Source organism: Bombyx mori, chromosome 24 (genome assembly GCF_030269925.1).
Source record: "Bombyx mori chromosome 24, ASM3026992v2".
NCBI lineage: Eukaryota > Metazoa > Arthropoda > Insecta > Lepidoptera > Bombycidae > Bombyx > Bombyx mori.
In genome coordinates, this window is record NC_085130.1 from 7,572,068 (window position 1) to 7,599,277 (window position 27,210).

General features: G+C 39.2%; 1 protein-coding gene across 8 annotated transcripts in view; it reads right to left on the reverse strand.

Moving 5' to 3' along the window:
- The window catches only part of LOC101735452 (protein enabled), a 68,640-nt gene that overhangs the window by 22,847 nt on the left and 18,583 nt on the right, over positions 1-27,210 (reverse strand). For 2 of the 8 annotated variants that reach the window (XM_021353438.3, XM_021353435.3), the window contains exons 1-2: positions 21,404-21,739; positions 6,731-7,269 (exon numbers count right to left, since the gene is read on the reverse strand). The exons of 2 other annotated variants lie outside the window; for them this stretch is intronic. In XM_021353438.3, coding sequence (XP_021209113.1) covers positions 6,731-7,236 — 506 coding nt within the window. In that variant the 5' untranslated portion in view covers positions 7,237-7,269; positions 21,404-21,739. Of the gene's footprint in view, positions 1-6,730; positions 7,270-21,403; positions 22,037-27,210 lie in introns of those variants that run through there. 4 more of the 8 variants (XM_021353439.3, XM_021353437.3, XM_038019784.2 and 1 more) reach the window with 4 other exon arrangements.

Sequence of the window (27,210 nt, forward strand, 5' to 3'; positions counted from 1 at the left end):
AGTCCAATCGTTTTGGAACAACGATTCTTCTGCTCATCTCACCAGTACCCGTGATCTCTTTACGGCATGTTCAATGTGGTAATACAAACTACATAACAAGCTTCAATCCAACAAGGGTCTTTTTGTTTCTCTGTTTTATTTTCCCTGTATATTCCACTGATAAGAACGCGTCCGAGTAATTGTTTAACCCGTCTGCGCGTATTGGACATATTATAGTCTTACATTACATTAGTCATAGGACCGCAAAGGGCTAAACCGATGAATTAAACTTAGCATCGGAAGGTAGGTTATCATTACCTAGCACCACTTTGCTCGGCTTAAGCTAAGTAACATAACAATTAACTGCCCGAGTTCATTATATAACGGTTTGGCTACAGCTAAACCTTTCTCTCAACCCTGGGCTCATAGTGTTACGTGAAAAACCGTGGCACCCACGCCAGACCAACCGCCTACGGACTGGTTTATTTTTACGACCTTATCTTCACGCCTGCAAATTCGTAATGCCGTGGGTAGTTTCGTGGCAAATGAGCCTTTCTAATAATGCCGTCAAATGGCCTTGGTGTGTGGAGGTTTGGTATGACTCTCAGATTTGTTGTTTGACGTACGTAATTAAGAACAAAATCGGTTGTCCGCGTAAGGTCGAAGAAGTGAGAGTTTAAAAGATGTCATGTTGAAAAAACTGTTTAGCAGTGTACTTAGTTTTTTAACGTTCTCGATAGCGTAAAAGTTAACTCAAATTTTTGTGGAGTTGAAACGTTTGTCTACGTTTGCCGTTAGGGGCGCTGTACCAACTGCGTACAAATTAGAGTTAACTTTTACGCTATCGAGAACGTTAAAAAACTCGCACTAAGCACACAGTACGCTTTTTGTACAAATGAAGTAATCCCAATAAAATAAAAATCTCGAAAATTTATACCATAATGTTAAATTGGCAACACCAGAAAAGCTCATACCTTTCATACTACAATATAGATAGAGTTACCGCAGAACTCTGTTTCACAATAATTATATTAAGGACAATTCCGACAGTATTCTATACACGATCCCTTCCGCACATGTAAATATTATGGTTCGTTTAACCTTTTCACTGACCTCGCAGTTGATTGCGTAAGAATTTTCCTGCCCACAAACCATCACGGCTACACTGCCGCGTCAACAAACAATAGTTACCAGTTGATTATTAAGTAGAAACAGCAAAAGCTCTTATTTCAAATTGGACAAGTAAACTGTTCCACGTGACCTGTTCCAAGTAATAGTTTCTTTTAGTAGTGATTCAAGGACGTTATTCCTGTGAGGTCATTGGACTAGTCGAGCCTCACGATACGAGTGTTCCATCATAAATTGACATGAGACATACTAGAAGCACAATCAAGCTGCTCTCTAGGACCTCTTGTGAGTCCGCACGGGTAGGTACCACCACCCTGCCTATTTCTGCCGTGAAGCAGTAATGCGTTTTGGTTTGAAGCGTGGGCCAGCAGTTGTAACTATACTGAGACCTTAGAACTCATATCTCAAGGTAGGTAGCGGCATTTACGTTGTTGGAGTCTATGGGCTCCAGTAACCAATTAACATCAGGTGGGCTGTGAGCTCGTTCACCCATCTAAGCAATAAAAAAAATAAAAAAATCACATCGCGTTACAACTCATACCCGATATCCTTATTTCAACATCATCATCTGTCTGTCTGTCATCAACGGCCGTCTGGTGTAGTGGTAAGTGACATGGTCACTACACAAGGGGGTCGCGGGTTAGAATCCCGCCATTGTAAGATATTTGTATGATAAATATAAAATGTATTTTCCAGGATTATGGATGTATATTAAATATATGTATGTGTATAATAAAAATCTTACATTTATTTCCGTTATCTGGTACCTGTAACACAAGTTCTTTGCGAACTTAGTACGGGACCAGTTAACGTGGCGTGATTGTTACTAAATATTTATTTATTATTATTTATCATCGTACTCCATCGATCCTAAACCACGCCCGTCTCATTTGGCTACATGACAATAAAACAATGCCTAGGCATGTTAATAATTATAACAGCAATACATATTGATGTCAAAAATTATATTTGTAGAACGGTAATCACTTTCACTCGCTGCTGACCTGATTGTCAGCGACTATAGGTGGTCACTGTTGGTGACATTGACAAATTAAAATTTTGTTAATTTTGGATCTGATTATTACTGTTGTAAGCGGTCAGGTTTTTTTAACGACAGTAAAGTGTTCTGGGATCTTTTTGAAATGGATCTGTGAAGTGACAAGAATGGAAAACATAAGGAGTGAGTTTGTCAGAGGAAGTGTGAAAATAGCGTCCCAGGGATTGAAAGAGCGGACGGTTAGCCTGGTATGGACATGTGATACGTAGAGAGGAGATGCATGTGACTAGGAGATGTATGGAAATGGTAGTGTAAGGTACAGGGGGAAGAGGTCGACCGAAGAATACATGGATAGAGCGTGTGAATGACGATATGAGAGAGAGAGAGAGAGAGAGAGAGAGAAGTGAGTGTTGAGATGACGGCTGATAGAGGAGAGTGGAATAGAAAAATTCGCTGTACCAACCCCGCCTAGTTGGACAAGGATAGACAAAGAAGAAGAAGAAGTAGAATGTTTTGTGAGCCCGCACAGATATGTTTATTATCTCTATAGGCATCTGATGGCCGATATGAATGAATGAATAGCCTTTTATTCAGATCCATATATATTACAATTATATGAAATATAATAAAAATGAATTGCTGTTCGTTAGTCTCGCTAAAACTCGAGAACGGCTCGACCGATTTGGCTAAATTTAGCCTTGAATTATTTGTCAAAATCCAGAGAAGGTTTAAAAGGTAGATAAACATGAAAATGCTCGGAATTAAATAAAAATAACAATTTTGTGTTTCCTTTGATGTGTCCCCCGTCGGACGGATTCCTTTTGTTTGTTTTAAGTTTATTTTGTACAAAAGCTTAGGTCTTTTATCGATTGAGGCACTACAAAGTCTGGGTCTGCTAGTATGAAATATAATTAATATACTTATAGAAACTTAAATTTAATGTTAATCTAGTCTCTTATTTGAATTTTACTTATTTTCTGCAGATATGTTTGCCAATCGACAATGGTCTCATCCAACATTTTCCACTCATGTCTTTCTTGAGCCACTCTGTTCCATATGACTGACGCCTGCCACTTGTCTTATGTCGTCATGCCATCTTCTTTGCGGTCTACCCCTTTTCCTTTCTCTAGGATACCATCGTGTCATAATTTTGCTCCATTTCTTTTTTCTTCTAACCATATGCCCTGCCCAACGTCATTTAAGCCTTCTAATTTTGCACCGTATGTCTTTTATCTTTTAATTGCTTTCCTAGATGATATATGAGCTATTTCAATTACGCGTTCCAGTTTGAAGGGTGGGGCAACCGTTATGCTACCCAAATAAGACTTAGACTCATGTTTTAAGGTTCTTCTTCTTCTCAATCGGGTAACTATTGACGGAGTGGTCGTGATCGTTATGTAGTGTTGGAGAAGGCAAACTTGATGCGTCCCGTGAGATATCGTGATCCCAGTCCTCTGTTTAAAGCTCCATGAGCTCACCTACTCGCTCGGTTACGCTCGCAAAATTTTTTATAGTTACCAGATTGGGTAGGTTAAAAAAAAAGTTATATCCCGCCATATGCACTCATTTAGGGGACCTCCCACTGTCTGGACATAGGTGGCGGCATTTACGTTGTAATGTCCGTAGGTACCGGCAATCAAATAAAAGCAGGTGTGCCGCGAGTTCGTTCACCCCTCTGCGCAATGTAAATTAAAATTTTATATTTGAATCAGCAATGAACATGCAATAAAAACTAATAGATATAACCACGTTTCTCAAAATTGAAACAATAATATTTATGTATATATATATATATATATATATTTTTATTGCCCTTGTAGGCAGACGAGCCCACGGCCCACCTGATGGTGAGTAGTTACCGTCGCCCATGGCCTTCAGCAATGCCAGGGGCAGAGCCAAGCCGCTGCATTTCAATACGTGAAGCAAAAACTTTGTACCCCTTTTTACGAAAATTGCGCGGACGGAGGAGTATGAAATTTTCCACACTTATAGAGAATATAGAGGAGTGCAGAATGTTAATATTTTTTTAATTACGCATAAAAATATATTAAATGAATAAAAAAAACATTGCACACGCTACCATATATTTGACACACACACACGCATTTATACTTTTTTTTTTGGCCGTTCTAACTATACTTGAGACCTTAGAACTTATATCTCAAGGTGGGTGGCGCATTTACGTCATAGATTTCTATGGGCTCCAGTAACCACTTAACACCAGGTGGGCTGTGAGCTCGTCCACCCATCAAAGCAATAAAAAAAATAAAAAACTTAAAACCGTCACAGTCTACATATATTACAATTGCGTTCGTATTATTCAATAATCGAGGTGATATTTGACACTTAAAAAATCTGTTCAGATTAGGCCCACGCGACCAGAGTTTCGACGGTCGATCTCTTATCTTATCTGCATCTCTATAATGGCCTTGAGATGGCATGTGAGGCAACGTCCTCACCACGAACGTTAGATTAAGTTACCTTGCATGGTTTAAAGATATGCGATTTGTTTCATGAGTCTTAGATGAGTTCCACATTCGTGCTGTTATACACCCGTAGAAATGCGCTATGCAGACTTGAAGATTACCTAACCCATGCATCAGCCCACTGAGTTTCTCGCTGGATCTTCTCAGTGGGTCGCGTTTCCGATCCGGTGGTAGATTCTGCGAAGCACTGCCCTTGGTAGGACGAGTATTAGCAACACTCCTATTTCGAGTCACGTGAGCTCCCCTACATGTTAGGGCGAAGCTGAAATAGCCTCTCAAGGCTATCAGCATAGGTAGGGAAAAAAAAAGATTGCCGGTCTGCACTTGATTGATGAGTTTAGACCTCCTCACCCAAGCTCAGGAGTCAGTCAGACCCGAATTCTCGCGGGAACCACACAAATTCTTAGATTGCCTTTTTTTATATATACAATTGTTATTGTTAATTCAATTATTCTTCCTAAGTCATCGGCTTGGCTCTGCCCCCGGCATTGCTGAAGTCCATGGGCGACGGTAACAACTCACCATCAGGAACCCTCGTCTGCTAACACGGGCACTAAAAAAAAGTAGATTTTTGTTGTAATTTAATAAATAAATTAATAATATTAATATTAATTTAATATTATAATTTAGTATTTAATACATAAATATAATATTGTATATATTATACATCGAAAATTACATGTCGATGTTTTAACAAAATTACATTATTATTTATTGTCATTATTATTATTATTATTTTTTACTTAGATGGATGGACGAGCTCACAGCCCACCGGGTGTTAAGTGGTTACAGGAGCCCATAGACATCTACAACGTAAATGCGCCACCCACCTCGAGATACAAGTTCTAAGGTCTCTGTATAGTTATAACGGCTGCCCCACCCTTCAAACCGAAACGCATTACTGCTTTACGGCAGAAATAGGCTGGGTGTTGGTACCTACCCGCGCGGACACACAACAGGTCCTATCAACAGTAAAAACTCTGACCACCAACTCGAGTCGTCGGCGAGTTTCGAAGTCGTCGTGGCCTAAAGGATAAGACGTCCGGTGCATTCGTATCTAGAGATGCAGCGGTGTTCGAATCCCGCAGGCGGATACCAATTTTTCTAATGAAATACGTACTTAACAATTGTTCACGATTGACTTCCACGGTGAAGGAATAACATCGTGTAATAAAAATCAAACCCGCAAAATTATAATTTGCGTAATTACTGGTGGCAGGACCTCTTGTGAGTCCGCACGGGTAGGTACCACCGCCCCGCCTATTTCTGCCGTGAAGCAGTAATGAGTTTCGGTTTGAAGGGTGGGGCAGCCGTTGTAATTATACTGAGACCTTAGAACTTATATCTCAAGGTGGGTGGCGCATTTACGTTGTAGATGTCTATGGGTTCCAGTAACCACTTAACACCAGGTGGGCTGTGAGCTCGTTCATACATCTAAGCAATAAAAAAAAAATTAAATTTACATTACAAATGTCGCGTCTGGCGGTCACAACCGCTCTGGGGGAAGCCGAATGAAGTGCAAGATGATTGTACAAAGAGCCACGAAGGTCTTTCAAGGACACGACCTTCACCAATGGAGTATACGACTAAGAAGAAATATCGTAAACGGCATACACTTAAAACACATCTACCCGATATCTATATATTAATACGTGAAGGAAAAACTTTGTATCCCTTTTTACGAAAATTGCGCGGACGGAGAAGTATGAAATATCCCACACTTATAGAGAATATAGAGAAGTAGTGCAGAACGTTAATGTTTTTTTTTAAATTATGCCTAAAAATACATTAAATCAATAAAAAAAAACATTACACACCCTACCATGTATTTGACGCACACACGCATTCACATCGAGTGGTAATATATCGATGCGCATTCATACTATTTATTTATTGTCAAACTTTTGTTCTTGACGTCTGTTGTCAAATTGAGAATAGATTAAATATTGTTTATCTTTATTAATATTTTTCTATAAGTAGTCTTGGCGAAATTTGTGATTATGAAAGTATAATAAATAGTCTTTGAAAATAGAATCATAACAGTGTACAAACTTATAATTTCAATTAATTATAGTCGTATTTCGACTACCGGGCGACAACTAGTATAGAAACAAAGATCGTATCGTGTAATAATACTCACTTGGCCCAATATTCGTCCCAATTGGACTCCTTCGTCGACCCGTATCCCCTGGGCAGCGTGGCAGTTTTAGCTCGGCCGTTCAAAGATGAAGTCGATCCTCTTTTGTCGGGTAAACTAAGAACGGAGTGCCTTTGTACCGGCTCTGACCGGAAAGACTGAAACGATATCCTGGAACCCATCTCATCATATTTGAGACTGGTTTGGGAGCCTCGAAGGTTATTCGTGATAGGTTGACTGTACTCCTCGCTGCCATCGCAGGGTCCATGGTGGTTCGTAATAGAATTACTGTGGATAGGCGGCTTAGGAGCCCTACGGAGCTCGCAATCGGAACGATTGAAAGACGTACTCCTCTTCACTGACTTCGGTGATTCTTGGACGCTGGTTATCGAAGGCATTTTCGATTTCTGCTCCAAATCGATCTCCTGTTCCAGTTGAGTTTGGACGTGAGCTAACATCTCCTCTAAATCACCGAGATCCGGATTGATGTTCATTTTTGAGCGCCGCATTTTTTTTTAAGACACCAAAACCACTTCACTACACTGTTAAAACAGTTTTATTTTCACGAAAGGGTTCTGTGTAGAACGTTTTTTTTTTTGTTACGTATCAGATACGTGCGCCCGCGCTCACGATCGATGCGCGAATGACACAGTTCTCGATAAGTAAAGGAAAAGGAGGCCCGCAAATGACTTCCATATGAATCGGATATAACTTTTTCCGTTCGATTACAAATACGAGTCAGGTTGATTTTATTGATTATAAAACGCATTTAGTGACACAAGACATAAAATTTTGCTTACTGATTTAAGTAGGTTAGTTTTTTTTTCCGGTACAGATTAAATTTACTCTTGGTAGGGTATCTTGTGAGTCCGCACGGGTAGATACCACCGCCCCGCCTATTTCAACCGGGAAGCAGTAATGTGTTTCGGTTTGAAGGGTGGGGCAGCCGTTGTAACTATACTGAGACCTTAGAACTTACATCTCAAGGTGTGTGGCGCATTTACGTTGTAGATGTCTATGGGTTCCAGTAACCACTTAACACCAGGTGGGCTGTGAGCTCGTCCACCAACCAGGGAAAAAAAAAATAATACTATATAGACACTAGGTGGCAGCACTTTAGTAAATGTATTGTAATTGAGTGTTCTTGCTGTGAGAATTAAAGAGAATATTGAATAAGTTTGTACTAGATACTTTAAATTGAATTGTTTTTCAGCCAGAAACCGATAACCCAATAGTTTCTTTGTAGCTGACAACCCTGAATGACGTCACGTAGAGTTAAATTGTCCCGATTAATCAGTGTGCAGTGTTGTTTAAATCCATGCCAATTAGGAACACCGAAACATTAAATAATCATTGTCTTCAAATGATAATTGACTTGTATAAACCTTGGTTTGTAAACTGGGAAAATACATAAAAAATTTCAAAATCATATTTCAAACGTCACATATAATGTAATGAACACTAATGTACGTGATCAATTGCATTATTATTAACTTAATTTAAGGAGGAAATTAGTTAATGTTGTATTGTGACTAATTCTCATATATTTATAGCTAATTGTTTAACAGACAACAGTATATTATTTGAATTCGTCGTGGCCTAAAGGATAAGACGTCCCGTGCATTCGTATGTTGCGATGCACCGGTGTTCGAATCCCGCAGGCGGGTACAACCCATGTAAGCCAACAAAAATAATAAAAAAAACCCTCAGAGACAGCCCACTGAGTTTCTCGTCGGATCTTCTCAGTGGGTCGCGTTTCCGATCCGGTGGTAGATTCTGCTAAGCACGGTTCTTGCTAGGGTTCGTGTTAGCAACAACGTCAGGTTTGAGCCTCTTGAGCTCACCTACTCGCCCGGTCACGCTAAAATGGTCTCTCAAGACTATCAGCTTAGGTGAGAAATAAAAAAATGGATATTGGTAATTGTTAGTGGTATCACAAAACGTCCTAACTAAAAAATGGGCATGACCCCAGCACACACAGAGAGGACTATATTATTTTCCCTATCTAAAAGACGAAATTTTTATATTTGCTAATAATGACTATATCGAAATCCCTTATCGATAACCAAACGCAGTTTCCTATAAAATGACTCACTACGTACCTCTCGAGGACTTGACACACGCGAAATTTCTTTGTAAAAAAAAATATATATACATATATAAAACAGGAAATCGTTCTGTTTGTCATATTGATAATCGATTAGACCTCGATGATGATTTTACGTCCGGCCAATCATCAGGGAATACCGTTACATGTCACCGGCCAAAGTTAGCTACCAGTTTTATTTTTCTCCTTACCTATCCGCTGGGAGCCTATTGTAGCCTATATAAGAGGCTATTCCAGCTACGACAGGACGGGTAGTTGAGCTCACGGTCTCAACCTGAGAGAATTTGCTAACACTAGCCCTAGCAAGAGCAGTGGTTCTCAGAATGTAGATTCTGGCCGAAGTAGGCGCCTAAATATCTGATAAGACTCTGGGAAAGATGAATCCGGAGATACTTAGATTAATCCATGTCTATGAGACCTAAAAGACTAAAACATACATTAACAAACAACTCTTGCTCTTGTGAGTCCGTGCGGTTAGGTACCTACCACCACCCTACCTGTCTCTGCCATGAAGCAGTAATGCGTTTCGGTTTGAAGGGCGGGGCAGCCGTTGTAACTATACTTGAGACCTTAGAACTTATATCTCAAGGTGGGTGGCGCGTTTACGTCGTAGATGTCTATGGGCTCCAGTAACCACTTAACAAACAGGTGGGCTGTGAGCTAGTCCACCCATCTAAGCAATAAAAAAAAAAACAAAAGAAGGCAATGTTTGGCAATCCAGATGCTTATAACAGAAATCGAATTAATTACTTCAGTGCGCCGCGTAGGTCACCGGTGACCTACACGTCGGGTAAAAGGGTTAAGGAATAGTCGTTGAACTCATCAAACACGACGAAGAGTTCGACGAGCCAACTAACCCATAGACACAGCCCACTGAGTTTCTCGCCGGATCTTCTCAATGGGCCGCGATTCCGATCCTGTGGTAGATTCAGCAAAACAATTTTTTTGTATTGCTTAGATGGGTGGACGAGCTCACAGCCCACCTGGTGTTAAGTGGTTACTGGAGCCCATAGACATCTACAACGTAAATGCGCCAACCACCTTGAGATATAAGTTCTAAGGTCTCAAGTATAGTTAGTTACAACGGCTGTCCCACCCTTCAAACCGAAACGCGTTACTGCTTCACGGCAGAAATAGGCAGGGTGATGGTACCTACCCGTGCGAACTCACAAGAGGTCCTACCACCACTATTGCTAGGACCAGTGTTAGCAAATTCTCTCAGGTTGAGCCCATGAGCTCACCTACCCGTCCGCGCACATCTGGAATAGCCCCTTAGACTACCAGGGAATCATCATCATCATAGTCGGTTGCTCTTGGCAGAGCAGTCGTGGCCATGTGGAATTCTTGGTTCTTGCCTTGACAGATGTTTTCCATAGTTTGCGAACCGAGGCCCGACGCACACACTCGTTAAGTGGGGTTTCAGTAAGGTATTTCACCTGATCAGCCCAGCGCATGGGGATTCGTCCACGAGATCTCTTACCATCGACCCTACGCTGAACAACAAGTTTCTCGAGAGAGTCTGCTGGCCGTCGCGATACGTGTCCAAAATATCGAAGAATCCTGGATTGCACTGTTGACCAGGGAATAGGTAGGGATAAATAAAGCAATATTTCATATTTAAATTAACATCATTTAAATTATGAGTTCTCGACTAAAGCAAAAAAGTTAATAGATATTTTTTACTATTTGCAATATCAATAACTGTATGCCTTCTCACCTAGTTTATCAATTTTATTGCGTCATGTGGTTTTTTCTCTTTTTTTTGTCAAACAAATGCCAAAGCGTGACATTATTATGTATTATAATCGGCAGAAGTGTGTTGTGGTACTGAATTATCGGCCGCTTCCCGTTTTGATAATTCTCATATTATGTTTTATACATATATTTTATTATACATTTTATTATTTCCTTATAAAAAAGAAAAAAATATATATTTAATTTGGTTTATTGGAAAGCACGGCTAAAATACAAATATATAAATCTAAGAAGAAATTTTAGTAAAAAGAACACGCAATGCACTAGAAAGTTTGTTCACACAAAGTCCAAATTTAGGTCCCAATTTACCTCACAGTAATAATAAATGATAAATATTTACTAACAACCACGCCACGTTAACTGGTCCCGTGATAAGTTCGTAAAGAACTTGTGTTACCGGTACCAGATAACGGAAATAAATGTAAGATTTTTATTATACACATACATATATTTAATATACATCCATAACCCTGGAAAAGATATTTGTATTTATCATACAAATATCTTCCCTTGGCGGGATTCGAACCCGCGACCCCCTTGTGTAGTGACCATGTCACTTACCACTACACCAGATGGCCGTTACAGTGTTTTTTTTTTGTCATACATAAATAGAGGAGCTCACGGACAATCTGGTCTTAGGTGGTTACGAGATACCGTACACGTCACAGCGTGATTGCCACATTGTATAAAGCGTATCTCACCCCTCAAGCTGGAACGCATGATAGCTTCGCGGCAGAAATGGGCAGAAAGGTGATACCTACCCGCTCGGGCTCAGAATAAACCCTACCAGTAAAATACTCGCATAGTAGTTACCTATTAATTAATGGTACCACGGGTTCTCGATAATAACTAACTCAATAGTAGTTAGCTCATTTGACCAGACTTCAAATTAACGAAATAAAAACTAATAATATTTAATTACTAAAAGTAATGTTAAATTTCGATATTTCAAAACAAGCTACTCTGACATTACAGCTGGCTGACATTAACATGCCAAATACAAATTATTGTAACTTGTGAGCACATGATAAGGTTTATAAGCTACGTAATAAGCAGATGTGAGACATCCATAACTTTTTCTAATACTCACAATTAAGCAATGGAATTCAATGACATTAGTGAAAACATTTAAAATGCCCATTATGACACGCACCTGTGTGTCCGTAAATCAATCGGAATAGTGCTGTGGGCAGTGTGCTTAGTGAGAGTTTTTTAACTTCACGATCGCGTAAAGTTAACTCAAATTTGAATGGAATTGGAACAGCGGTTTGGTAGGCAGCGGCTTGGGTTTGCCCCTGGTATTGCTGAAGTCCGTGGGCGACGGTAACCACACAAGATCAGGCGGGCGTGTGCTCGTATGAACAAAAGGGCAATAAAAAAAAAGCATCGCTACGTTTGCCGCTAGGGGCGCTGTTCCAACTCCATTCAAATTTTAGTTAACTTTTACGCTATCGAGAAAGTTAAAAAACTCGCACTAAGCACACTGAATTCGGGATTCAAATCGATTACGCGAACGCTGCGGCGAAAACCGGTACGCTTTGATACTCCGGTCCCGACCAACGAGTCGCGATTGGGACTCAGCTGTCCCATCACTAATCAGTTCAATACTAATGGCCGAGTGACCGCGTGATTGCTCACTTCCTGCAAAGCCAGCGTTTCCCTGGCTATAATTGATGCATTATCGCTCATTGACGAAGACATGAAAGAATTACAAACAAAATGATGCATTTGTTTTTTTATCTTTTCTAACTAAATTACTGATGGTATTTGTAAGGACGTCTGGATTTTACTTTTGTCATTGCAAACAAACGAACCTTGGTCCTTCTGATAGGAGCTGTCCTTTACTGAGGGGCATCTTCTCAAACATTCCAGACGAATTAAATGTACATTGCAAAATGACTTTGTGGTCCTTGTCTTAAAGGAAGGTTTCCAAAGAAATACTTTAAAGAAATAGCTAGAAAACTGTATTCATTTATCGAATTTGGGCCGTCCCAATTTGGATCTTATTTTTAGACAGGTAAGGTCGATATGGCAGAGATTTGGTCGAACTTCGTCTAAGCCATGAGCTACCAGCTCTTTGATGAATTTGTTTTGTTATCTTCTTTGGAGCCGATACACGGTGATGCGTTCGCTTTAGACTGACCGTGATAATATCTGTCTGATTTAACCTTTTATTTTTATTTAAGCTAATAAAAATAAACAGAGAGGGAAAAATGCATTTACACAAACGTACTCCTAAACATGTATAAGTAATTATTTTTAAAAGCCTTCAATAGAAAGTCAGAATCATCGCTGTCCGTGCGATCATGATCACAATTTAATGTCTTTCGAGTTTTGAGTACCTACAGTGTGACGACTGCATAAATAATTTACTGTTCCTTTGTTTCCGTCGAAAGCACGTGCCTAAAATCTTGGGAGGGCCAATCAACGCCGTCTAGGATTACATTAGTGATTTACCGCCTCATGTGAGGTCTGTCTCATTCGAAGTTCGGCGGCGGGTTGTTGAATGACAAGAGGTTTTAGCCACATATTCCTACAAATACCCCTCCCTGCTATAGACGGCAATGTGGTGATTGTATAAGGCGTAAAATAGTGATAAGTGCCACTTATCCAAACGAAAAAAAAGACGGGGAATCCAAAGAGCATCAACGCTCCCAAAACTTACTCGTTATTATATCATTATTATCAATCGAAGTAGGTCAGTTTGTGACTCGTAATTCAAGGTAATCAAAATGTGTGGACTATCGCTTATCAATAAAATTAATTCACCACCAAACGCTTTTAAATGGAGGTCTATAGCTTTCAAAGCACCGTTTTAATAACCCACGAATGTTATATTCAATTTGAGAAGGCGTCGAGAGAATAACATACATATCTCAATCGGTTACGTAAATACAATTGACAAATCGGCGCCTAAAAAAAATTATGGATTAAACAAAGCGTGGGTAGTTCTTAATTTCGTATACAATACTTGTATCACTTGAGCGTTGGCGGTTGAAACGATCGGACGTCCGTATACGGTTCGAGACGGCCAATAAATAATGTTTACGATACGAAATTAGAATTTAATGTTACTTTTATCGCCGATAACTATTAATGGTATTTTCAAATATTGTTTTTACACGTTTTATTGTTTTATTTATTTGTTTGAGATTGCTATTAACAAAAACCTTCCGAGATTTATTTTCGTTAGACGTTCCAATCATTTTTACGGCTTGCGGAGAATTGAAAAAACATTGGTAATTCACCCAACTTCGAACGAATAGCCTACAATATTAATCTTAAGAGGAAGACGCAGGAAAAATCTTTGAAAAGAATTAATTTTTTTTTTCCCTACCTCATCATTGGTAGCCTAAGTGGCTATTCCAACTTCGCGCGTACTGTTAGATGAACTCACGGGCTCAACCTGAACGGATTGCTAACACTAGCCCTAGCAAAAGCATTGCTACGCATTTTTACTGGTGGTAGGACCTCTTGTGAGTCCGCACGGGTAGGTACCACCGCCCCGCCTATTTCTACCGTGAAGCAGTAATGCGTTTCGGTTTGAAGGGTGGGGCAGCCGTTGTAACTATACTGAGATCTTAGCACTAATATCTCAAGGTGTGTGGCGCATTTACGTTGTAGATGTCTATGGGCTCCAGTAAACACTTAACACCAGGTGGGCTGTGAGCTTGTCCACACATCTAAGCAATAAAAAAAAAATAAAAAAACGCTGTATCTACTACCGGATCGGAATCGCGACTCACTGAGAAGACCCGACGACAAAATCAATGAGCTGTCTATGAAGTCAATCACTACATAGTATAAAACAAAGTCGCTTTCTCTGTCCCTATATTTGTCTGTCCCTATGTATGCTTAAATCTTTAAAACTACGCAATGGGTTTTATGCGGTTTTTTTTTAATAGATAGAGTGATTGAAGAGGAAGGTTTATATGTATAATAACATCCATTAAATAGTGGAGAAATCAATAATAAATTACAGTTTCCGAAGCGAAGCGAGGGCGGGTCGCTAGTTAGTATATAAAAAAACTCAGCTCGATCAACTTAACGAGTATTAGAACGGTGCTCTGCGGTTTTTATTTACCGCATAAAGCATTAATTACCATGTCAGCGCCATTACAGAAACAATTGTTTTTGTCGCCTAATGTTTCAGAATGTTTATTGATTTAGAATTAATAAAAATCCGTGATTGTTTAAGTATACGCGCTCATAATCTACCTGATGCTAAGCTTTTCTCAAAGCTTAGCGACTACGACGTTATGTGGCCTTAACACGTTAACTGTCATGTAGGTCACCGGTGCCCTACGCAGCGCACTGAAGTAATTATGTCGAATAAAGCTGCGAATGTCATAGCATATTGTTATTCCATCAAATAGCAAAGACGGATATCGATCTATCGAGAATGTTCTCGAAAATTGTAAACATAATCGTAATTTTTTTTTTATCTCCTACCTAATAAGCTGATAGCTTTGAGAGGCTATTTCAGCGTAACCTTAACTAGTAAGTGAGCTCACGGAGCTCAAACCTGACGACGTAGATAACACGAACCCTAGCAAGAGCCGTGCTTCGCAGAATCTACCACCGGATGACCGAACGATGACCGGTGCTTGAGGTACCTAAAAGCACCGTTAGTGGATCGGGAGGATCCGAAATGACGTGTTTTGGGCGACGTCGACTGCTTTCCATTCTGTCCGCAGGATCGGGAAATCGTCAATACAATAAAAGCCCAGCATAGGCGACATTAAGGCAGCTCTAATCAAAGCGAAGCGACCAACATATATACATATATTACGCGAAATATAATTGTGATAGAGAAATGTTATCCTTAATCGTCCTGATAATTAGTTCCAGTTTTAATTAATATGTTTCGATGATGAGTTTTTCTTTTAATCTTCCGCCCCAACTCGTAAAAGTATCATATCATCATACCCTTACAAAGACAGGTGTAGTCTGGTGATACAGGAGGCGGTTACATATCGACGCTTGAAAGGCAAACGTGACTAAGCGACAATGCGTGAACTTTACAGTAGACAAATTTAAAGTTGAAATACCTGAAAACAAAATTTATTTTAACGAATCTAGCTGTAGTAGAATCTAGTTAATAGCTGTAGGATTGAAATGATTTTAATAGATCTAGAAATATATTTTTTTTGCGCTTCGAATATGGTTATTGCCAATCATTTATGTAGAAAGCAGTTATTGTCGTTTAGTCACGTTTGCCTTTCAAGTGTCGATATTAAAAAAAAAAAAAAATATACTATACCAACTGTACTTACTAAATATTCCGTATAAAGTTAAGCATACATTCCGACATCTTAATACTGGACATCCGATTTTCACATGAGAAAACATTCAGTTTATTCACAAAAATCTCCAAAACGTTCGGATCGAATTATCGTAACTAATCGAACGTTAAAGATAAACGTTTGTTTACATAACCGTTGTTTATTTCGTGATGCGCTGTGACGCGAAGTTTTGTACGACGCGCTCATTGCGCGTGGCGTGGCACCTGGCGTGTCGTAGACGCAGATCTTATCCCGTCTTAGAACGACAACTCCTGGCTGAGCCTTTGCTCGCCTACCTGTCCTGGTGAAACTGGATAGGCTTCCGGACCACCAGTAACCCTTCAATCATAAAAAAAATATGACAACGTTACGAACTCATAGCTCGAATGCCGTAAACTAGTTAGCAGAACTTCAGACTTCACAACGTGAATGCTGCAGCCGTGACCTTGAGGCTTGAGGTCCGAGTCTCAATTGCCTTGTATAAATGTCGTCCCGGCAGAAACTGGCAGGTCTACGGGACCTACCCGAGCGAGCTCACAATACGCCCAAACACAAGTAATTTTTTTTATGACACTTTCGATTTCTTTCGCGTACAGTGAAATTATTCCCAAAACAATTGAAACTTACAAACATGCAGCAAAAATAATACGAAATTCACACAATACAAAAGTTTAGTAAAAAAATTACAGTTGACAGACTTCATCATAAACAAACAAAGTGAGAATAACATAAATGAAGTGAATGAAATATTCATTATTAAGGATACTTTCTAGTTATCCTGGTCGATTCTTGGTAAATTTAAAAAAGGAATAAATAAGAAGCACCGGATTTCAAAAAGAATCACCGAAATCGATTTACCTAGAAAAAAATATGGACGGAAAATACAGTTGAATTGATAACCTTTTTCTTTTATGATGTGCGAAAGTGTACACGGGTCCACACGGTACGTCAAGGGTAGGACCCGATACCCCCGTGCCTTCCTGTTCGAAGGATAAGAAAGGAGTGCATAGATGGCCTTCATTGTCATGCTCCAAGTTATGGTTTAAAAAAAAAAAAAGGTTATGGGCAGCACATATATTGCAGTATATTAGCGCCGGTCTCAATTTTTGTCCCTACCTATTCGCTAGTAGTCTAAGGGGCTATTTCAGCTACTCGCGGACGCGTAAGTGAGCTCACGGACTCAACCTGAGAGAATTGCTAACACTAGCCTTAGCAAGAGCAGTGCTTCGCAAAATCTACCACCGGATCGGAAACGCGACCCACTGAGAAGATCCGGCAAGAAACTCAGTGGGCTGGATCTAAGGGCTAGTTCACTTGTCGAACTCTTCGTCGTCATCGACGATTTCGACGAGAACGGTGACTTTGTCTCCATTTAACACCAAGCTGACCATGAGATGCCAACACGTTGGAGCTCATCTAAATAATGACATTTGGTGCTCACAAAACTTATAGGTAAGTTTTTTTTATTGCTTAGATGGGTGGACGAGCACACAGCCCACTTGGTGTTAAGTGGTTACTGGAGCCCATAGACATCTACAACGTTAATGCGCCACCCACCTTGAGATACAAGTTCTAAGGTCTCAAGTGTAGTTACATCAAGTTATCTCAAGTATAATTAGTATTAGCATCACAAAAGGCTCGACAGGCGAGTTCTGTTACCAACTGAAATCTTTCACCGTTCATTGACCCAGCACTGAATATGAACCTTACGATCAAATGACAGCGTAACCCTAATCATTATTCTATTGAAGTAAACAGTAAAAGTTGTACCGTGTAATTAATATCGTGAGAAACGTTCCTTTGTTGTTCGGTTCTGGTCTCCAGCCACGTTTTGGGTCAACGTTCTGTGCCAGCGTTATTAACGCTTTAATCCTTCTGCCATTGACATTGCCAGGGGCAGTCGGCCGTGCCTGTGTGCTTAGTGCGAGTTTTTTAACTACCCGGTCGCGTTAAAGTTAACTCAAATTTGTATGAAATTGGAACAGCGCCCTAGCGTCTGGTATCCAGCCACGTTTTGGGTCAACGTTCTGTGCCGGCGTTATTAACGCTTTAATCTTTCTGCCTATGACATTGCCAGGGGCAGTCGGCCGTGCCTGTGTGCTTAGTGCGAGTTTTTTAACTACTCGATCGCGTTAAAGTTAACTCATATTTGTATAGAGTTGGAACAGCTTTCCTTCGTTTGCCGCTTGGGACGCTGTTTCAATTTCACACAAATTTGAGTTAACTTTAACGCGAGCCCACTGAGTTTCTCGCCGGATCTTCTCAGTGGGTCGCGTTTCCGATCCGGTGGTAGATTCTGCAAAGCACGGCTCTTGCTGGGGTCAGTGTTAGCAACACTCCGGTTTGAGCCCCTCGAGCTCACCTACACGTTAGGGCGAAGCTGAAATAGCCTCTAAAGGCTATAAGCATAGGTAGGAATAAAAATAAAATAAGAAAATTTTACGCGATCGACAAGTTAGAAAACCCGCACTAAGCACACGGGTCATTTATAAAACGGTTTTGCGAATTAAAATAATACCAACTTGGATTCAAGCCTTATCAATCAAAACTCAAACTTATCAACGCTCTATATTGGCGGACGTAAAGGTTCAAGTGACCAAATAGAATCGAGTATTCCAATATCCGTTGCGACAAACTAAACACCAACCTCGAAGCAATTCGATCGTGATATATTAATGTAGGTATATCAAGCTTCAATGTTCGTTTGGCCTCAAATGACGTCACGAAAAAGTTGCAACTAACCGAGTTAAATTTGACTTCCACGGTGAAGGAATAACATCGTATAATAAAAATGAAACCCGCAAAATTATAATTTGCGGAATTGCTGATGATAGGACGACTTGTGAGTTCGCGCGGGTAGTTACTACCGCCCTGCCTATTTCTGCCGTACAGCAGTAATGCTTTTCGGTTTGAAGGTGGTTGGCGCATTTTACACTGCAGATGTCTATAGGCTCCAGTAACTACTTAACACCAGGCGGACTGTGAGCTCATCCAACCATCTGAGCAATAAATAAATAAATAAAAACTGGCTCCCTGCTACATTGTAATAACGGATATCGCACCCTCCTCCAAGCCAGGGCGCATTCCTTTAGGCCGCAAATAGCTGCGACCCTACAAATCAGTACATTGTATTCAAATAACGATTGTTACAACAAATACGGATGACCTAAATCCTTATTTACTTTAGATAAAAACGTATAATACAATAGAAGTATTATTTCCAAATTAAAGTACATATTATTATCTATATATTAATACGTGAAGCAAAAACTTTGTACCTCTTTTTACGAAAATTGCGCGGACAGAAGAGTATGAAATTTCCCACAATTATAGAGAATATAGAGAAGGAGTGCTGAATGATAAAAATTTAAAAAAAATATGCATTAATAATACATTGAATCAATAAAAAAAATATTACTCAAAGTACCGTGTATTTCGCACACACTGTCAAACTTTTGCTTTATGTCTATGGTCTAATTGAGAATAGGTTAATATTGTTTATCTGTAATATTATTTGTCTATAGTGTAGTTTAGCAAAATCTGTGATTATAGAATTATAATAGTCTTTGACAATAGAACCATAATAATGTTCAAATTTATAATTACAATTAACTCTAGACTCTGGGAAAGACGAATCTGAACTATACTGAAAATGAATCGTATTTCTAAGAGACCTAACAGACTAAAATGTACATTAACAAACGAATTAAAGCAAAGTTAGATAATCCAGGCGCGCTAAGTAACAGAAATTGACATATTACTTCAGTACGCCGCGCCGCGTAGGGCAAAGGGTTAACATGTATCCAAAAGTTTCACGACGAACTAATAACACCGTGTATTTAAAATCAAAGTGATAACTTAACATTGAAAATACTTCAATTATTCATTTATACATTCAAGGCTAGACTTAACATTAATCTGATATTAAACTAGCCAAAAACATACACATACCATACGTTAAAAGTCAGCAATAATTAATACAGTATTGGCAGCACTATAGCAAAAATTATATCGAGATGTCTGCCAGTGTTGCAAGAGTATCTAGTGTTGTAGTTTCGTGAGATATTTACGAAAGGGTGTTTAAAATGATCAATCATAATTTAAATCCTATTTACCAGATCCATTTCTAATTAGTCTTAATACAAACGCTAATGCCAAAAAGTTTGGACAAAGACCGATAATTTTAACTCTAGACTTGTTACCCGCGGCGTTCAACCAGAGACAATGAACTAATGGAATATCGAAGTTCCTTCAATATTAATATTCTTTTATTACCCACTAAGGTAATCGATAGGCCTAATTGTAATTTGGCACTGTCGCTCATTTACCTCGTCTTAGTCAGAGCGTGGCCTTTTTTTGTTTAGCTTAGCCGCTGCCTGTGCAATCCAGGATTCTTCGATATTTTGGACACGTATCGCGACGGCCAGCAGAGTCTATCGAGAAACTTGTTGTTCATGGTAGGGCCAACACGTCATTTCGGATCCTCCCGATCTACTAACGGTGCTTTTAGGTACTTCAAGCACCGGTCACCGTTCTCGTCGAACCCGTCGCTTGCGACGAATGGCTCGGCGAGTAAATAAACCCTCAGACACAGCCCACTGAGTTTCTCGCCGCATCTTCTCAGTGGGTCGCGTTTCCGATCCGGTGGTAGATTCTGCGAAGCACGGCTCTTGCCAGGGTTCGTGGTATCAACGTCGTCAGGTTTGAGCCCCGTGAGCTCACTAGTTAAGGTTACGCTGGAATAGCCTCTCAAGGCTACCAGCTTAGGTAGGAGAAAAAAAAAAGGTAGGGTCAATAGTAAAATACCTCGTGGACAAATCCCCATGCGCTGGTCTGATCAGGTGAGAGACCTTACTAAAACCCAACTTAACGAGTGCGTGCGCCAAGCTCGCAAACTATGGGAAACATCTGTCAAGACTTTAATAAACAAGAATTCCACATGACCACGACTGGTCTGTCAAGAGTAACCGAGTATGATGATGAGCCTCTGCCTACCCTCGTCCGAAATCTAGCTTGAAGAAGCATTCAGCACACCTAGAAGCTCATTCTAAACATCGCGTGTGTTATTGAAACAAAATCGGTATGTAATAACGAAATGAAGATCTACGCAGTTGCCGATAACATTATTTTCCTAGACTTCGGGTGATAAATCAGATCGGTTTGGTGTTGGATGTTTTTTAATATTTTTTTATTTTTATTGCCTAGATGGGAGGACGAGCTCACAGCCCACCTGGTGTTAAGTGGTTACTGGAGTCCATAGACATCTACAACGTAAATGCGCCACCCATCTTGAGATATAAGTTCTAAGGCTCAAGTTTAGTTACAACGGCTGCCCCACCCTTCAAACCGAAACGCATTACTGCTTCACGGCAGAAATAGGCAGGGCGGTAGTACCTACCCGCGCGGACTCACAAAAGGTCCTACCACCAGTATTTTTATTTTTATTTAATCAACCTTCCTTAATCCGAATCGTAATCATTGGTATAAGTAATGTGACAATCATATCCTCCCATCTTTTATTGTACTTACCGAGTACCCTGTGCAAACTATTAAAGTTATTAATAAAAAAAATCATATAAATTACATTTAAAAGGCAGATATTACACGGTTCTGACGAACGAACTGTGTCAAGCGATAAGCATTACTGAGAACAAACTATGAGCATTCATTTCCCAAAACACAAATGGTTTATCGACACAGAACCCTTTGCGAGGTAACTTTTTTTTTATATATGGACACTGAAATGCATTGTTCACTATTACACTCACAGTACTTAGATATTCACTAATTAAATAAAAAAACAACGACTATCACGTGTCGTGTCTCGAACGCAACTAACTTTGGTTACACAGGAAAATGGTAAACATCGAGAGAGAGCGAGACGAACGTATCTGGTGAGACAGTGACGGATTGTGATTTGTTTATGCTGCGTCTGCGATTGTTTGTAATATCGGTACAGATTATGTTAGTCAATCAATTTATAGATTTTCGTTGTTTACATTACCTATTTTCGTGAGTCTTCTGAGAGACTTAGGAAGTATATTCCGATTTAGGTTTTGGGTTCTCAACACCACCTTTCGTGTTGAGCATGTGGTGTTTTTAATATGCTTGATACATTAAGGAAATACTTCAAATACCTAGTTTTGTGATATAATTATACCAGCATTGTTCATAGTTTTAATAGTAAATTATATCTCACGTCTTTCGGGTAATCATTGGACAAACTAATTTTTCTATTCAAAACACAACTGAAAATATCTTACTGCATTATGTGTGACATTATTGAATGAAAACCAATAAGCTAACCGTTTTCCTTACACCGATGAAAACCATTAGTCATAGAGGACACCATTGAATTGGGTTTAGTGATAAATATCTTAATGTCAAATTGACAACCATTATGCACACTTTCTAAGCTTTTCAGCGACATTGGCACATATGAGTACGTTTTTTTTTAATTATTCATCTATTTACCGCTACGCTAAATTGCCAAAAAATAATTTTGACTAATTGTTTTTTTTTTTTTTATAAGAGGCAAACGAGCAAGACCTGATGGTAAGTGATTCACCGCCGCCCACGGTTAATTGATTTCAATGTAAAATGAACAAATTGCAATAAATAATAAACTGAATTCATATTTATTGTACTTTAAAAAATTCGTCCCTGAAGAGGTTAAATTATTTTCATATTGGCGTCCATTTTGCCTATTACGAAATTCACCGGACATTATTGTACCGTCTGTATTAATCGATTCTATGTTACGTTTACATAAAGGGTTTTATTGAGACAAATCTGCGTCGCAGGATGTTACAGAATGTGTGTTACGTGCGCGTTTGTACACGTACGGGCAATCATGGGCTTAGTGCGTTATATGACAGCGACCTCAAACCTCAAGGTGGACTGCGGTTGTGGGTCTGCAATCTCATATGAAACTCGTCAAGTAATAATCATTTTCAATGTTTTAACTAACAAAAGTTCTGAAGGGATTCGACAGTAGAATACTGGTGGTAGGATCTCTTGTGGTAGGTACCACCACCCTGCCTATTTCTGCCGTGAAGCAGTAATGCGTTTCGGTTTGAAGGGTGGGGCAGCGGTTGTAACTATACTGAGACCTTAGAACTCATAGTTTAAGGTAGGTGACGGCATTTACTTTGTAGATGTCTATGGGCTCCACTGACCACTTAACATAAAGTGGGCCGTGAGCTCTTTCACTCAACTAAGCAATAAAAAAAATAAAAAAATCAAAACAACTCGAGGGTTGATAGGTAGTTTGAAGGTTGACTTCCAATAATAATTAATTACTTGCATAAATAATTTACTTTGATTGGGACACCATACAGGAATAAATATCTAACAAATAACATAGATTACATTAAAAAGTATACACTACAAGTACACAATTTTAACAAATAATAAAAATTATATTTATTTATCTTCTCTCTTAAAATGCATTATTACAAATACAAATTAACATGAAAATTTATTTTGTTAGCTTTTAAGAGAGCTGAAGTCTGTACTACATTCAAAGATATTACTGTAACGCGCTGGGGTTCGGGATAAGTAAATGTTCCTCCAAAGTACAACTTAAAACTGTTTTCGACACTTGGAACATTTAAAACACTCAACAAACACTTTTAAAGTTCCCAATTCACTTCTTCCGTTTCGCTTCAGATGATCCGTTCGCTGTTTCGTTTCGAGTAGTTCCGATTACTAACTGACTGCGTGCCATCTCTGCAACGCTATCATAGTCGAGACTCGAGACGAATCCCTAAAATTATCGAGAACATTCCACACAAATCGAGTATTGTGTGTTTCCGCTATCTGACAATAGATGGCGTTGTACTTCTCGGTCGTTCTAGATGCCACTAGATCCTTCGATATTCGTTTGGCTATAGATGGCGTTACTCTTATCGGCGTAACATTACTGATGATATAATCACCAACTCAGTATAGTCGAAGTCAGTTATGCATGGACTTATAAATGACTAATTCAAAAATGACAGCTCATATTATCTTGATAAAATCAAAATGGCTTAATCTAGAAAAAAAATTGCGATTCATAAAAAGAACAGATCGAATCGATAACTTCCTCCTTTTTTGGGTCGGTTATAAAAAAGAAAACAATTTTAATCACGTGTTTAAAATGACATTAAAAACCGATATCCACGTACGGCAGTGACGTACGTAAATTTTATGAACACCAGTTCCTTATGCCCACAACAGCAGAGTTCATAGTCGCATGATTAGTAATATTTTTAAGGGTTAGTGACACGGGCGCTGCTTGGATAATGTCGCGTGTAATTAAGATAAATAGATGATACATTTCTTTTAAGGAAAACAAAAATGTTTCTTGATAAATCTTTATCACAATATACACGTGTTTGTTTTGATAGATCTTCCGGGGTCAAGAAGTGTCGCTTTAATAATTCGAATATTAGAGTGAAGTTTGCTATGATAGAGAAAAAAAAAACGGTAACTAAGTTCATCTATACTAATATTATAAATCTATACTAATTATAAAGAGGAAAGATTCGTTTGTTTGTTTGTATTGAATAGGCTCCGAAACTACTGAACCGATTTGAAAAATTCTTTCACTGTTTGGAAGCTACACTTTATATAATATTCTTTACATCGCGTGCCCTGTGAAAATTATTGATGATAGAATAAAATAATATACTACGACTTTGTAGAACACATTATTATTTACAAAAAATGTCCCGACAGCATATGTCTAACTATTCTAGTTATGCCGCAATAAGTAAGTTATTTAAAAAAATAAAACAAAATCAAATATCGTAAAATTTTTGTTAAAGACCCGAGCGGAGCCGGAGCGGCCCGCTTTATACAATAACTAGCTTTTTTTTTTTTTTTTTATTGCCCTTGTAGGCAGACGAGCATACGGCCCACCTGATGGTGAGTGGTTACCGTCGCCCATGGACTTCAGCAATGCCAGGGGCAGAGCCAAGCCGCTGCCTACCGCAAACCCGGTAGCTGACCCGGCAGACTTCGTAGTGCTTCAATCGATAAATAAAAGACCTAAACTTTTATATAGAATAAACTTAAAACAACCAAAAGGAATCCGTCCGACGGGGGACACGTGAAAAGGAAAACAAAATTGTTATTTTTATTTAATTCCGAGAATTTTCATATTTTTATACCTTTTAAACCTTCTCTGGACTTCCACAAATAATTCAAGACCAAAATTAGCCAAATCGGTCAAGCCGTTTTCATGTTATGTCGTGACAACGGAAAACGGGTTTCATTTTTATATATATAGATTGTCTAAGCAAAAAAATAAGTTCTGAGTGCTGAGTGCGAGTTTTTTTTAACGTTCTCGATAGCGTAAAAGTTAACTCGTATGTAGTTGGAACAGCGCGCCTAGCGGCAAACGTAGCCAAACTTTCCAACTCCATACAAATTAGAGTTAACTTTTACGCGATCGAGGAGTTAAAAAACTCGCACTAATTACATTCATTGAGAAAACCGATAAAGATTTAACCGTTATATATATATACACAATAGCTGTAGTCGCCCGCTTCGCTGCGCATTTAAAATTAACATTATTATTTATTGTCATTATTATTAGGGAGTCGAACACTCATATGAATATTACCTATCCAATAAGTACATTTATTTTCTACATGGATACCAAGATTCAAGTCAATCGGATGCACGGTTCAGTAGTTATAACGGAACATCCGTAAAAGCCACTGTAGATTTATATAAATACATATTAGTATAGATACACCGTCTTAATCAGGAAGATTAGCCTATAATAAACAACGCTATACAATGAGTAGATAAAGTTTAGATGCGACATTTAATTTTTGATACAGAAGCAACATTAGGGCAAAGATTGAAGATTTGAGAGTTATATGCCAAATAGGGACGTCTCTGTCTACATTTTATTTTGTATATTATAGACATAGTTGTGTGTTGTGTAGGTCTATGAAAAAATCTTAGACGCAAGGTACCCCCAAGCAACATTTGCCTCGGGATTTAAAAGGAACTCACAGCGGACAGAGCTAGTCTGGAGGGTGCTCTCGACCTAGATTCTAGATAGTTCTATAGTACGTTCCGGAATAAAAATCATGTTCCTAGCGGAAACAAACAAATAATAATAATAATAAGAAATAAATAAATAAATATTTACTAACAATCACGCCACGTTAACTGGTCCCGTGCTAAGTTCGTAAAGAACTTGTGTTACAGGTACCGGATAACGGAAATAAATGTAAGATTTTTTTATTATACACATACATATATTTAATATACATCCATAACCCTGGAAAAGACATTTATATTTACCATACAAATATCTTCCCTTGGCGGGATTCGAACCCGCGAACCCCTTGTGTAGTGACCATGTCACTTACCACTACACCAGACGGCCGTTAAAGCATACTGACCGTCTCTATTTAGCGTGGAATTATTATAGTTTAATTGTTTCAAACGCAAACAAAATATATTTGAGATTCTCATACAAATTCCGCACATCTGTTGGTGTTTAATATGATACAACAGATGTCGCTTCAACGTAACGACGCGGAAAACCGTCGAAGCCATATATATTTAATTTGTACACAAAAAACTATAGGTCTGGCATACCCGATCCTGTAGACCGAACGGTAAACAGTCGACGTCGCCCAAAACACGTCATTACGGATCCTCCTGATCCATTAACGGTGCTCTTAGGTACCACAAGCACCGGTCACCGTCCTCGTCGAACCCGTCGCTTGCGACGAAGGACTCGACGAGCGAATTAACCCACAGACACAGCCCACTGAGTTTCTCGCCGGATCTTCTCAGTTGGTCGCGTTTTCGATCCGGTGGTAGATTCTGCGAAGCACGGCTCTTGCTAGGGCCAGTGTTAGCACCACTCCGGTTTGAGTCCCGTGAGCTCACCTACACGTTAGGGCGAAGCTGATATAGCCTCTCAAGGCTATCAGCATAGGTAGGAAGAAAAAAATATATACGGCCGGTTAATGGTTTTATATAAGAATGAAAATTTTGGTCGGTGCATACGCAACGTGCAGCCCATATAGCCCAAGAGCCCGTGGGCTCTACCTGTATGTATTTGACCAGACCTGAATTTTCGTACATTGAGACCCCTATACCTACCATGCATGAGGTGGGGACTCACTAAGCTCAAAGTGGTCGACGCGCCGAGCGCTCAGGTAGGACAGGTACCGATTTTGACGGATTTTAAATACATTTGACCACGTCTGCCGTTTTGAAATTTTGAAAATATATGATTATTATTATCGGAGAATAAGAATGGCAGACTATTATCGCGCATTTTACTTTGTGGCAGACCACTTTGAAAATGCTAAAAA